The sequence below is a fragment of the Ceratotherium simum genome, chromosome 22 (genome assembly GCF_057802395.1).
Source record: "Ceratotherium simum simum isolate JZ-2026a chromosome 22, ASM5780239v1, whole genome shotgun sequence".
NCBI lineage: Eukaryota > Metazoa > Chordata > Mammalia > Perissodactyla > Rhinocerotidae > Ceratotherium > Ceratotherium simum.
In genome coordinates, this window is record NC_141921.1 from 46,066,819 (window position 1) to 46,079,922 (window position 13,104).

The 13,104-nt window shown below is 46.0% G+C and overlaps 1 protein-coding gene across 1 annotated transcript in view; it reads right to left on the bottom strand.

The window, feature by feature from the left end:
- Positions 1-1,765, bottom strand: part of CAMTA1 (calmodulin binding transcription activator 1) — an 868,791-nt gene extending 867,026 nt beyond the window's left edge. The window contains exon 1 of the mRNA XM_087446886.1: positions 1,533-1,765. Within this exon, the coding sequence (XP_087303012.1) occupies positions 1,533-1,577 (45 nt within the window). The 5' untranslated portion in view covers positions 1,578-1,765. The remainder of the gene's footprint in view (positions 1-1,532) is intronic.
- Between the last annotated feature and the right edge of the window lie 11,339 nt (positions 1,766-13,104).

Here is a 13,104-nt window from a genome sequence, read left to right on the forward strand (position 1 = left end):
GGAGGATACGAGTTCTCTTAAAAAAGAAAAGGGAAGTTTATTTCCAGGGAAGGTTCGAAGACTCTTGAATGTAGGACGTACAAAGTCTGGTTCTTACTGCACAGAAGACAGTAATCAACACACCAAAAAACAAGGGCACACGACCCTCCTCCTGGTGGGATAGTGTCAACTGGTGAATGCTGCCCCCACCTAAGAAGCAAAAGAAAACTGGAAGCAAAATTATACCCTTGTTTCTCTCAGACATAGGAGTATGTCTGAGGGACAATTACCGTGGCCCCTTCTTACTTAAGTACTGGGCACAATGGAAGCCCTGCCCTACATCTGATGGGGCACACACCCTCCCCTAGACAAGGAACTCAGAGGAAAGAGAACATGTTTCGGTAGACAAACAAATGGGGAAAGGCGCCCTGGAATGTCCAGTTTCCCCCCTAAGAAAAAGAGGGCAACTCAAACGGTATTCAGGAAATGAGCTCACCCTAACCCAGGAAAGTGTGCGAACAGTGTGCATAATCTGTAAAAAGTATCTGCTTTCCTATTTAGAAATGACTTCAGAGCTGCACAGGCCCCCACTATCTACCGGGTGAAGGAAGAAGAATATGGGCAGCCCGAGTCCCCTTGTCCTGGCAAAAGGGTCAATAGATGGTGTGCGGAGGCCCCAAAACATTCCACAGAAGATGAGAGTATGAGACGGACCCCTCTGCCAAAGAAGGATCAGGGTCACAGAAGGTAAAGGGCAAACGAGTGTGGAGACCCCACCCTCTTGGCTGCCAGAGGGCAAGAGTAGGAGGAGAACGACTGCCAGGGGCGGGGATGCTGCGCAGGCCCCCTCCCAGGAAGGGGAGGGGGAGGGGTCACACGAGGCCCTTCTGCCCGGGGACGCTCAGCAGGAGGGGGTCCCCCTGGTGGGGAGAAGCGCGGGGACCCCCGCCGGCGCTGGGAGGCGCCCACGGGGCTCGAGGCTGATGCTGGACTGAGTCCGCCTGGCCTTGCCCCCCGGGAGGCAGGGGCGGCGAGGGTGAGCCCCGGCCGTGCCCCGACGGGGACTGGCCCGGAGCAGTGGGGCGCGGGGCCGGAGGGGGCCTGAGGCGGATAAACTTTCCGCCCCGCGGCCCCCGTCGAGCCCGGTGCGGGGGGCGGGGGCCGCGCCGGGCCCGGGAGCGGCGGGGATGCCCGGTCCGGGTGGGGGAGGCGCCGGCCCTCCCTCTGCCGGCTCCTCCTCCTCGCTGGGCCCGGCCCCCGCCCGCCGGCCCCCCGCCCCTCCGGCCCCAGCCCGCCCCCGGGTGGGGGTGTGCGGCGCCGCGCTCCGCCGCCCCGCGAGTCACCTCAGGACCCGGCCGCGCTCCGCCCCTCCACCCGCCGCCCTCCCCGGCCCGGGGCGCCCGCTCGCCCGCCCGCCGCCGCCGCCGCCGCCGCCGCCGCCGCCGCCGCGCCCCCGCGCTCCCGCCCGGCGCCACCGATGCCCGGGATGTCCGGCGGGGCCGGGTCCCGCCGCCCGCGGCGCCGCCCCCGGCCCCTCACGCTCCAGCTCTTACCTTCCGGCTTGTTTTCGGCAGCCATTTCCCCTCCGCGCGCCACATCCTCCTCCTCCTCGCGACCGGGACCCCGAGCGCGCGCCTCGTACCGCCGCCGCCGCCGGCCCAGCCACCCCGCCGCCGCCGCGCACCCGCCCTGGCCCCGCCCCGCGGCCCACGCACTGCGCCCGTTGGGCCGCGCGGCTGCCACTCATCGCTCCCGCGACCAATCGCCCCGCACCAGAGGTCTCACTACTCTCCGGGAGGAGCGTCCTATCCATCCGGCCCATTGGCTGGTCACCACCCAACGGAAGGAAAGGATTGGCCAAGAATCAACGCCCCCTCCCCACCCACTCCCAGGAAAGCCCGCCTTCCAGACCTAAACAAAGCTTCCCAGTGGCCAGAGCTCGAAAGAACTGTCCAATCAAGAAGGGGCCGACACGGAATATTTCCTCGAGGCCGCGATGTGGCGTCTTGATTGGGCGTTACTACAGTGTTTCCCAGGCCATCCAGACCAATCAAGGGGGGGTTCCCGGAACTCGGGGGCGGTGAAGGGAAGCCCCGCCCCCGAGCGTGACCGTCATGAGGAAGGCGCTTGCTCATTGGCACGCTGGGGCTTTTCCCGCGTGCTCCCGGGGCTGAAGGACGTTCCCGGGGAAGCCGCTGCCGGCGCGTGGGGTCCCGGTGGCAGTGGAGGACGCGGCGTGATCTCCGGGATCCCGCAGCCTGCCGCTGCCGAGGGGCGGCGGGGGCCGGAGGGCCTCGGGGCTGAGGTCTGCCGGGCGCCGCGCTCCGGAGCCGCTCGGCCCGAGAGTCCGGGCGTCGCTGCTGGCCATGGGGGAGGGGCGCGCCTCCCGCCAGGCCCCGCCCCTTCGCCCCCGTCCCTGCGGTCACCGGCGCCCCGCCCCCTCGGCCCGCGCCGCGCGGCCCCACGCGCGGGTGCCCGGACCGCCCGTGCCCGCCCTCCGCTCCCCGCCCCTGGTGTGCTCCGTTGTCCCCTTTTCTAGCGGCTTAAAATACTGAAACTTTATTTTGGTCACGTTGGCCATGTGACCCACAGAGCCGATGACTCATAAATGCCGGTCCCAGGATGAGGCCGCTGAACAAGATCTGAGAGAAATGTTAAACCTCGGCGCGCCTGCTCGGAGGGCGAAGCGAGCCAAGTTTCCTTCAATCCTGGGCTCACATTTTCATGGCTTTTCCGAACGAATATTCCAGCGTCCACTGACTCACGCTCCGTGCGAAGTGGGGAGACCAGCTAGGTGTCAGTCGGGGAGAGAGAGTCTAGAAACAGATTAGGACCCAACCTATGGGGGCTAGACACACTGCAGCTTTTCTGGAAATTCGTCCACACCTAGTGGACCAGCACACGCTGTGCAGGGAGGCCTCAAGCCAGATGAGATGGCAAAGACGAAAATGCCCCCTTCCAGAGAAATTCAGGAATTGTGCACGTGGGCAGGTAATATCGGAAACAAAGGAGAGGGCTGAAATCTCAAAGTTTAAAAAAAGGAAGAAAAGTTTAATAAAAAGCAGAGCTCCAAGCCCTCTGTATGGATCTTGTAAGGTTTGCAGTGAGAACATTTCATTCCTCTACGTCTCATTTTTCTCTTTGCTACCGTTGATGACAACTAGCAGAATCAGCGAAAGATCCTCGTTCGAATATTTTGTCATTAAGATGGACTGAACGTGAACTTTGTGCCGATCCTAACGTGTTCTTTTTCTAGTTTTCACAAGTTAAGTTTTCCAGAAATAAAGATGTCCCAGAAGATTATTTTGTATTACACACTCATTCTTCAACAGACTTTAATTTTATGAGCCTCAAAAAATGCAAAATTTTAACAACTAGGGTACAATATTTTATCAATTAGCATTCTTAACAGTACCTATGTTGACGATTTGAGTAGTGAAACATTTTCTTAAAAGTACTGGTGGCATTGAAAGTTGGTATAACCCTTTTGAAAAGCAATTTTACGGTACATATTAAAAGCCATAAAAAATGTCTGCATCTTTTGACCCTGTAATCTTACTTCTGGGAATCTATTCTAAGGAAATAATACTAAATGCCAAAAAAGCTATATGTGTGAAGGTATTCTTCACAAGATCACTGTATTTATTACAACAAAAAAATTGGAAGCATCCGAAAGGTGCTAATGTTGGATATTTAGTAAGTAAATTGTGTTATATCCACACAATGGAACATTATGGTAGTCACAGACATCAGAAACAGAAAAGCTTATTGCTAGGTGGGGAAAAATAGTATTCAAAATTATGGTGTTGATTTATTATATGTGATGTGATTCTAGGTCTAAAAACTGCGTTTTGTAAAAAGACTGATACAAAATACCCCCAAGAAATACATCTGGGCGATTATGGGTGGTTTTTCTTATTGTCTCTATTTTCTGTAATACAGTCATAATATATAGCTTTTATAATTAAAACATGTATTTAAATTAAAAAGTAATTTTATACAGTGCTTACTAGACAGACACTGTGTTAGATCCTGAAATATAAAAGTGAGTAAAGTTGAGGGTCTCCATCTGAGGGGCTCACAGCCTAGAAGGGGTTAACAAACAAAAAACGGCAGGTCAAGGTGCAGTGGGGATACAGGAGTTAATGAATATCATCTGAGCCTCAAGAAAGCATCACCATCGCTGTTGAAATCACCTATGGGAAGCACCTTAGATTTCTGCTAGAATGGCAGTTCCCAAAGTACATCCTGGGCACCTATGAGTTGGGGAGGATCCTCAAGACTCTTTCCGTGGATCCACAAGGTCAAAACTATCTTCCTAAAGATGCTATGTCAATCTCTCATGCATGTACAGTGGAGTTTTCCAGAGGCTACATAATATATGACATCAAAACAGACTGGAAGCAGAAGCAGGTAGGAGATTCCAGCTGTTGTCTATTAAGTGAGATATTAAGGAGATTTGCAGAACTGCAAAACAATGCTGCTCTTATCACTATTTTGTTTTGGAAAATTTAGTTATCATAAAAAGTATGATGTATGTTAACATGTAATGGGTTTATTATTTTTAAATGAACTAATGAATTTTTTAAAATTTCTACACAGTACATAAACTATAAATAAACAAATCACATAAACAAAAGCTCTTTGGGGTCCTCGGTAATTTTTAAGAGTGGAAAGGGATCCTGAGACTGATGAGTTTGAGAACCACTGGTCTAGAGGATGAGATGACTTAGGGGGCTGTCTGGCTGGTGTCTTAGTTCACGCTATAACAAAGTACCATAGACTGGGTGGCTTATAACAACAGAAATTTATTGCCCACAATTCTGGAGGATAGAAGTCTGAGATCAGGGTGCATCCTCACATTGAAGTAAGCAGAGAGGGGAAGGAAGCTCTCTGGTGATTCTTAAAAGAACACTAATGCCATCATAGGGCCCTGCCTCCATGACCTCTTCTAATCCTAATCACCCCCCAAGAGCCCCACCTCCTAATACATCACATGGGGAGTAGAGTTTCAACATATGAATTGGGGGGGACACAAATATTCAGTCCTTACCAGCTGGGGTTTGTCTTTCCTTGGAAGGATAACCAAAAGGAGGGCATTTCCTGTAAGGAAAGCAGCCTGGGTTGCTAAAGGAGCTCATTTAGAAAGGAAAGGAGTCAGAAGATGTGCTGGACACCCTACCCTCCAAATCCTTGCCCATTTTGGCCGTAATGTTCTTCAGGGAAAATATGCCACCATCCAGAAACAAACAGAGATAGGTAAATAATGGGAATATTAAATTGTTACTTTTTTACCTCAAAAAGGTAAAAGAGCATTCTTTGTAAAAGAGCATTCTTTCCTGGTCAGCTTTCTGAAGTAATTAAAATGATTGTTTATTATTACTGGTGATGATGACAATAAAAGTGCTTGGACTTGCTTCCTTATATTGGAAGTTACTGAAGCTCCGTATTACTGGATTGAGAGAGGAAAGCATGGACTGAACCCATTTCAGAGGCTTAAGAACTCCAAAAAGAGAGACTGGAAACACTTTCACCCAACACCGGACAAAAAAGAAATAGTTCTATCTGTGCCTTCCTTAGCTTTGAAAGCACTGCATTGTTAAAGGTAGTGATATCCAAACATTCTGCTTCCAAATAGTTTCTCTTCTTGCCTTTTCTTTAATTAAATTTTTTTATTTTGAGATAATTGTAGATTCACTTGCAGTTGTAAGAAATTATGCAGAGAGATCCCGTATCCCCTTGCCTTTTCAAGATAAAACATAATGAAAACCTGTGAGCTTTGTTAGGATGAACCTTTCACTAGATATTCTTTGTTTTCCTATGCTGCAAACCCCCATCTTTCCTCATTTCTGCACCCTGCCTGCCTCCATTCACAATTATGTCAGCCGCTATAATCTCGGAATGTCTCCTCTGAATATGCGGGAGTAAAGACTTATTAGATACTCCAAATCTAATGAGATATTTGGGCCTAGTAGGGCTGAATTCCAGCTCATTTGAAATATAATGTGAACATAAAAGGTCTTCTTTGTGGACCAGGAATCTGTCGAAATTTGGGAATGAATAAATAGTTTCATTTGTTCAGTATTTACTTTACTGAAGTATAGCCAAGTCAGGATGGACAGTAGAACCAAGGACCAATCACACCTCATCTGGTGGTTTTGTTTTCCTTTTAGTATTAAAACCCAGAACAGAACATTATCCTTCGTGATAGGGGTTTCAAAAGATATTGTTTAAACAATACGAAACCTTTCCACATTGTCCAGCTATTTCATAAAACAGGCCTGAGTTCATGTGGTCTACAGGGACCCTCCTTGGAGTTACAGCTAAATGCCTTTGATGGAATGTATCTTACCTTCATACTCTACTTAAAGAGTCAATCCAGTTTTTTCTGGACTTTCCCTTTAAAATTGGAGTCTTTCCCCTCCCTCTTAAGCCTTCTGGTATTGCAGCTTAATAGATTTTTATTGAATTTGAACTCAGGACCAAAGAAATGGTTACTTTTCTAAAGAAGGAAAAGGCTAAAGAGATGGGGCTTTGCTGGGTCAGATGGGCACGTATGCAGAGAGCTTCATAACTTCTGAAGTTAACAGATTTAGGAGACCAGGACATCACCTCTGCTTCCTGTGACCCAGAGAGGCGTCAGGGGAGCCCCCAAAATCTGTATAGAGTGAGGAGTTCGGGGCAGAAGTCTGATTGAAGGGAGGGGGCGAGGGCACTTGAGCATTTGCACAGCAAGCCCCTCCTTGCACGTCATCCATTGTCTACTTATTTGGGGTGACTCTGGGAGGCTAATGGAGATGACAAAGTCACTCAAGTTACCCCCTGGCCACCACTTAAGGCTGGTGAGATCATTTGGAGGACTCATAAGTTTTGTTTTGTTTGTTTTCTTACTTATTTGCCTCAACACTTTCCAATGTAATTTATTTCAACTCAGTCTTCCAAGGAAACTTTGTTTAGTTGTTGAAAGTAACATGACCTGTCAAAACACCTGAAGGAGAAAGCTCCTGATGTATCAGCAGTATTGTCTTTGACGGTCACTGAGGAGCACCCAAGAAAAATCAGCCCGCTACTATCTACCGAAGAAAATAATGTCAACTTAAAAAGCAAATTTGCCTGTTATTTTACCCTTGTTATTTTACCAGTTTATTTGGGAATAGCCAAAAGAATTACAATTCAGGATGTGCATGGTGTGGCAAATCATAGGCAGATCCAGAGAACAAAGGACGGAAGCTGCTTTTATGGAGGAAAAGGGGGCAAGAGGAGGGGCCGTTCTAAAGAAAGTCCATGGGGGGAAAGGAACAGTTCAGGGCAGCAACAGCTTCTCATTGGCTGAGCTGCAGCTTTTCTCATTGGCTGGGCTGTTGCCAGGTGGAGAGAGAAATCTTCCTTCAGTAGTAAAGTAGTTTTACTTCCCGTCAGGGATACAAGCGTAGTCTCTTCCTAGTTGGAGTAATTGACTATGTATGACGGGGCATGAAAACTCCCCTTACAGGCCTTTGTGACTCCAATTTAGTTGAGGTTTCTCTTATTCATTTAACGATAAAAATGATGTGGACTCAGAGGCATTTAATTGTCATTAGCTTTTCCGTTTTTCAAACAAGGTGAGCAATTTATTTTTCTTTAAGTATTAAGCTGTGGGATACTATGCCATTAAAAAGATGGGGGTAAATCGACTTGTGTTACTAGGGAGGGTTCTCCAGCTTAAATGTTTAACTGAAAAAAGTGAGGCACACAGCATAATGTATACTACACTCAGATATATACAGATATAACATTTATGGCATATATAGATATTCTTGCATAAACAAAGTTTCTGGAAGAATAACAATAAATTTAACTATTACTTATAGTTACCTTTGTGGGTCAAGCAGAAAAAAAAAACAAGTCTTACTCTTCACTTGATATGATTTAAATTTTTTTATGTGTGCATTCATTTATTCAACAAATATTTCTTGGGTGCCTATGATGTACCAGATACTGGTTCTAGGTGCTGAGGATACAGTAGTGAACAAAATGGACCAAAATCCCTGCCCTTGTGGAGCTGACATGGAAGTGGGAAAGATAGACGATAAACAAATATATGACTGAAGGTTAAAGAATGATAAGTGCTTGAAGAAAATAGTAGGAGGAGAGGGTGGAGTGATGAGGGAGCTATTTTAGGTAGGGTGGGGTCTCTGAAACCTGAAGCAAGTGAGGGTGAGCCATCAGTTATGAGTGGGGTGAAAGAACATTCTAGGCAGAGGAAACAGCAAGTGCAAAAGCCCTGAGGCAAATGCACACTTGGTGTAGGAACTGCAATGAAGCCATGCAGAAAGAGTACTGGGACATCCAAAGAGGAATATAAAGCCAGATCACATAGGACTCTGAATTTCATGGTGAAATCTTTGGATTTTATTCTGAGGGTATTGAACTGGGAGCATTATCTCAATGGTGTTATAAAAGGATCATTCTACTATGATGTGGAGAATAGACTGCAAGGGGGCAAGAGAGGAAGCAGAGAGAATCATTAGGAGATTATTGCAGTCGTGAAAACGGTGGCTTAAACAAGGTGTGTTAGTTTCCTGTGGCTGCTGTAACAAATTACCTTTGTGGCTTAAAACAACAGAAATTTATTCTCTTATGGTCTGGAGGCCAGAAGGCCAGAAGTCCAAAATCAGTTTCACTGGGCCAAAATCAAGGTGTTGACAGGGCTGTGCTCCCTCCGGAGGCTCCAGGGAAAATCCGTTCTTTGCCTCTTCCAGCTTCTAGTGGCTGTCGGCATTTCTTGGCTTATGGCCACAGAACTCCAATCTTCAAGGCCAGCATCTTCAAACCTCTCTCTGCTCCATCTTCACGTTGCCCTCTCCTTTGTGTATGTGTGTGTGTGTGTGTAGGTGTGTGTGTGTCAAATCTCCCTCTACCTCTCTCTTATAAGGACACTTGTGATGGTATTTAGAAACCACTCAAATAATCCAGGGTAATCTCCCGCATTTCAAGACCCTTAACTTAATCACATCTGCAAAGATCCTTTTTCCAAATAAGATAACATTTACAAGTTCCAGGGATTATGACCTGATAATTTGGGGTCCATTATTCAGTCTACCATACGAGGGGTAGGCAAATTTTTTTCAGTAAAGGACCAGATAGTAAATATTTAAGCTTTGCAGACCCTGTGGTCTATATCACAACTATTTAACTGTCACAACTGCCATTGCAGCAAAAAAGCAACCATGGACAAAATGTAAGCAAATGTGCATGCCTATGTTCCAATAAAACTTTATTTACAAAAACATGTGGCAGGTCTTAGATCAAGGTGGAGGTCTTAAGAAGTAGGCAGATTTGGAGTATGTATTGAAGGCAGAGATATTGCTCAGGTTTTGCTGAAGGATTGAATGTGAGGTATAAAAGAAATACTCTGAGCCAAGATTTGACTCATAGGATTTTGGCCTGAGCAATTGAGTTGATCGTGTTGCTTCTTAAAGACTAGTGGGGAGCAAGTTTAGGACAGGCATCCAGAATTCCATTTAAGACACGTTAATTCTGAAGTGCCTATTAGACATCCAAGTGGTGATATCAAGAAGGCAACTGAATATACGCATCTGAGGCACAGAGAGGTTGTGATTAGAGATACAAATTTGGGAGTAATCAGCATTCAATGGTATCTAAAACCATGGGACTAGATAAGACTTCCTAGGGAAGAGAGTATAATTCATTCTTTTTTGCTGAGTGCCATCGAGTCGTTTCCGATTCCTAGCAACCCTGTGGACAGCAGAACAGAACCCTGCCCGGTCTTTTTGCACCATCCTCTCTCCTTCTGGAGCCCTATCAGACAATGCTCTGCTGCTATTCATAGGGTTTTCATGGCCAATTTTTCAGAAGTGGGTGGACATGTCCTTCTTCCTAGTCTGTCTTAATTTGGAAGCTCCACTGAAACCTGTCCACCATGGGTGACCCTGCTGGTATTTGAAATCTCAGTGGCATAGCTTTCAGCATCACAGCAACACGCAGCCGCCACAGTATGACAACTGACAGATGGATGGTGTGGTTCCATAACCAGGAAACAAACCTGGGCCTCAGTGGTGAGAGTACCGAATCTTAGCCACTAGACTGCCAGGACTGGCTAATTCACTCTTTTACTCAATCATAATTTTCAAAAAGAGTTAAAAAATCATGACTCATACAAATATAAAGTGAATATGTGTCAAGAATTTTCTTTAGCTCTTTAATTAATCAGGGAACTAGTAAGATGTTGAAACTAGTTCAAAGGACAATTTGTAGAACAGAGGTATATTTATAAGCAAGGAAGAATGCTTACTAAAAGATGCAAAATTGATTCATATCCTATAGGGCAATAAAGTATCATGTCGGGGGTTATCTTTTCTTAGGGCAAAAATCAGTTGCACCTATGGGCAAGAATCATTTGTATTACTCTCGGTTTTCTACTTCTACCAAATCCATAGAAAGGCAGTTAAAGGTGCTCACTCCTATAGAATCAGATCCTCCTCAGAGGGTCCGCTAGGCAATGCCCAGAACTTGGCTGAAAGGACATTCTGGCTCATTTCCAAATCTGGGACAATTTTTCCTACATTGTCATTCAACGTTTATTGAGCACCTACTAAGTGAGAGGCACTGCTCTGTGCAATTAAAGGACATCACTGAATAAAACACACTTCCCTGATCTCTTGGTGCTTCACTTCTAGAGCAGGGCAACAAACATTTTAATTTTAATAAACATTATAAAGAAAGAAATTCTACAGTGTGTGAGAAGGCCATAAGTGGTACAGAAAAAATAAAAAGTGGAGCAGATTGAAGGGGATCACGAGTACCAGTGTTGGGGAGATGCATTTTTAAATAGAAATGGTCAGTGTAGATGTCATTAAGAAATTGACATTTGGGCAAAAACTCAAAGAAGGCGAGGGAGTTAGCCATATGGATATCTGAAAGAAGATTATTTAAAATATAAAAAGAGTGCAGAATTTTTTAAAGAAGGTTAATCTTGTTTTTAATCAGTGAAGGAAAAAAAATCTAAGCATTAAAATTTGAATCATAGACTGAGTCAAAACAGTTTGTTTTCCTGTCTGCAACGCGTTCTTTCAAATTCTAAGCAGACTGTGATGCTGTGGGTATGAGATAAATGTGAAATCAGAAGAATAATTTTAACAGTCCTGATCTTTTCCCCCTTTCAGAATGAAAATTGGCTCTTCTTTTTTATTGGAGGAGAGTCCCATCTGCCTCTCTATTTCACCCACAAAGAATTAGACTGCATGTGTGACACTACTTAAAGGAAAAATTAAAATTTTGGTAGTAAATAGCAATTCAAAAATAGGTTTCTTGAAAGAGAATTTGCTAGTTAATGAAAGTGCTGCTCTGGAGTAGACCTGGAACCTCTGATCTGGTTTCTGAAACTCTGCTGTAGTAAACGTAAGAAAATGAAGTTGGGTTTCTCTGCACTTTATTTGGGAGAGAAAGGGGGGCTGGCATTATTTCCATTTTAATTCAAACTGTGTGAAGCTGAGCCTTAAGACTTGTGCAAAGATTTCTCAAAGCACAATTTTCTTCAGTGACAAAAGATTTCTTTCTTTTTCATCTTGTCAAACATAATCACTCACGGATAAAGTCAATTTGCTCTTTTTGCCTTCATGTTGGGCTATTTCCTTTTGCCAGCTGACTAACGTTTTCTAGGGCAGGTTGGAATTAATCACTCAGCACCCTGAGATTTTTCAGGCCAGCCAGGGCTGAGATTTAGAAACAATAAAACCACAGTTCATGCTCTAACAAAAGACCTCACACTTGGCAAGGAGTGGACCATAGACCACCTTAGAAAGAACAGTTTGGGAAATTTCATCAAATAACCCAATCTTGATTCTCCAGATTTGCAAAAATGTGTTCATTCGTCACCTTAACTAGAAGTTGTTTGTGCTAATTATTCTAGAACGGGTGGCCGTTCTCAGCTTTCCCAAGAGACCTCATCATCAAGTGCAAGCACACTTCATTGTTTTATCTCTGAATCCCCTGGGGCCTCCTAGGGACTTCACTGAAAAACCCCAACCCCCCTTTACATTTTCATTCTGGCAGCTCTAAGCCCTGAGTGTTGATTCTCCATCTAGTATCTTCAAGCGACCTGAAACGCCATGTTCTTTCCACCAGGGTAGTGTCCTAATTGGCTCCTTCTGCAGAGCCAACCTCAGTCTGCCCGTGCTCAAAGAAACGGGCCACTTGCCCTTCTCACATCTGGAGCTTCAAGAGCAAAAGGCAGAATGTGGTCCCCGGCACACAGGAGCAGCAGGCTGGGACCAACCAGCGCTTTTAGGCCAACCGGCCAGGGTGCTAGAACAAATGTCAAGGGATATTTGCTGCAAAGAGGCTCCAGAAATAATGTAAAATTGTTCTGTCCTTTTAAAAATGGAAAATGCCTTGGCAGGGTGATATATTATTTGCCTGGCTGCATTTTCTCTCTGTCTCCATCAAGGCTTAAAAGTACTGGCACTTCTGCCTTTTCAAGCGGAGCTCAGTGTAACTGGACCACATCTAATGCCTGCTCCATGCAAATGAAGATTGAAACTGTTGTTTCCTTTGATGTGTGTGACTAAATGCTCAAAGGGGATATTTTCTTTTCGATCCCCCAGTGGATAGAGCCTCTTTAAAAATACCTGTTGGCTCCCTCTTCCCATTGCCAATTGAAGTAATTCCTGCGCTGGAGACGGAAGCTGGGTACAGTCGTGATGAATGTCTTTCTCTAGGAAGAATATCCTACCCATGTTTGCGATGATTGTTAAAGTTCTGGAGGGAATTAAGAAGCATGAAAGACACGTTAGTGATGGGTATCTGCAGTGAGCCACTCAGGCTTGCCTGAAAAAGTCTGGAGAGCACATTTTGAGAGTGAAGTTGGGGAGGTGGATGAGTCATGACCAGATTCGCAGCGACTTGAGCTCTTGCTAGCGCTCAGTAGCATAAAGGGCCTGGGAAGCTGGTGGGGCTGCCGTATGGGAGAGAAGCTGACCCATGTGTTGGTCACTCAGTCTTACCCCTCGGTTCCCTGCCAAGAGGGGAAACAATCCTGCACCGCGCTGGTAGAATCCAAGCTCTCCTCTGACTCTGGGTGGTCTCTGGAAACACACAAACACATGTGAGGAAATCAATAGCTCT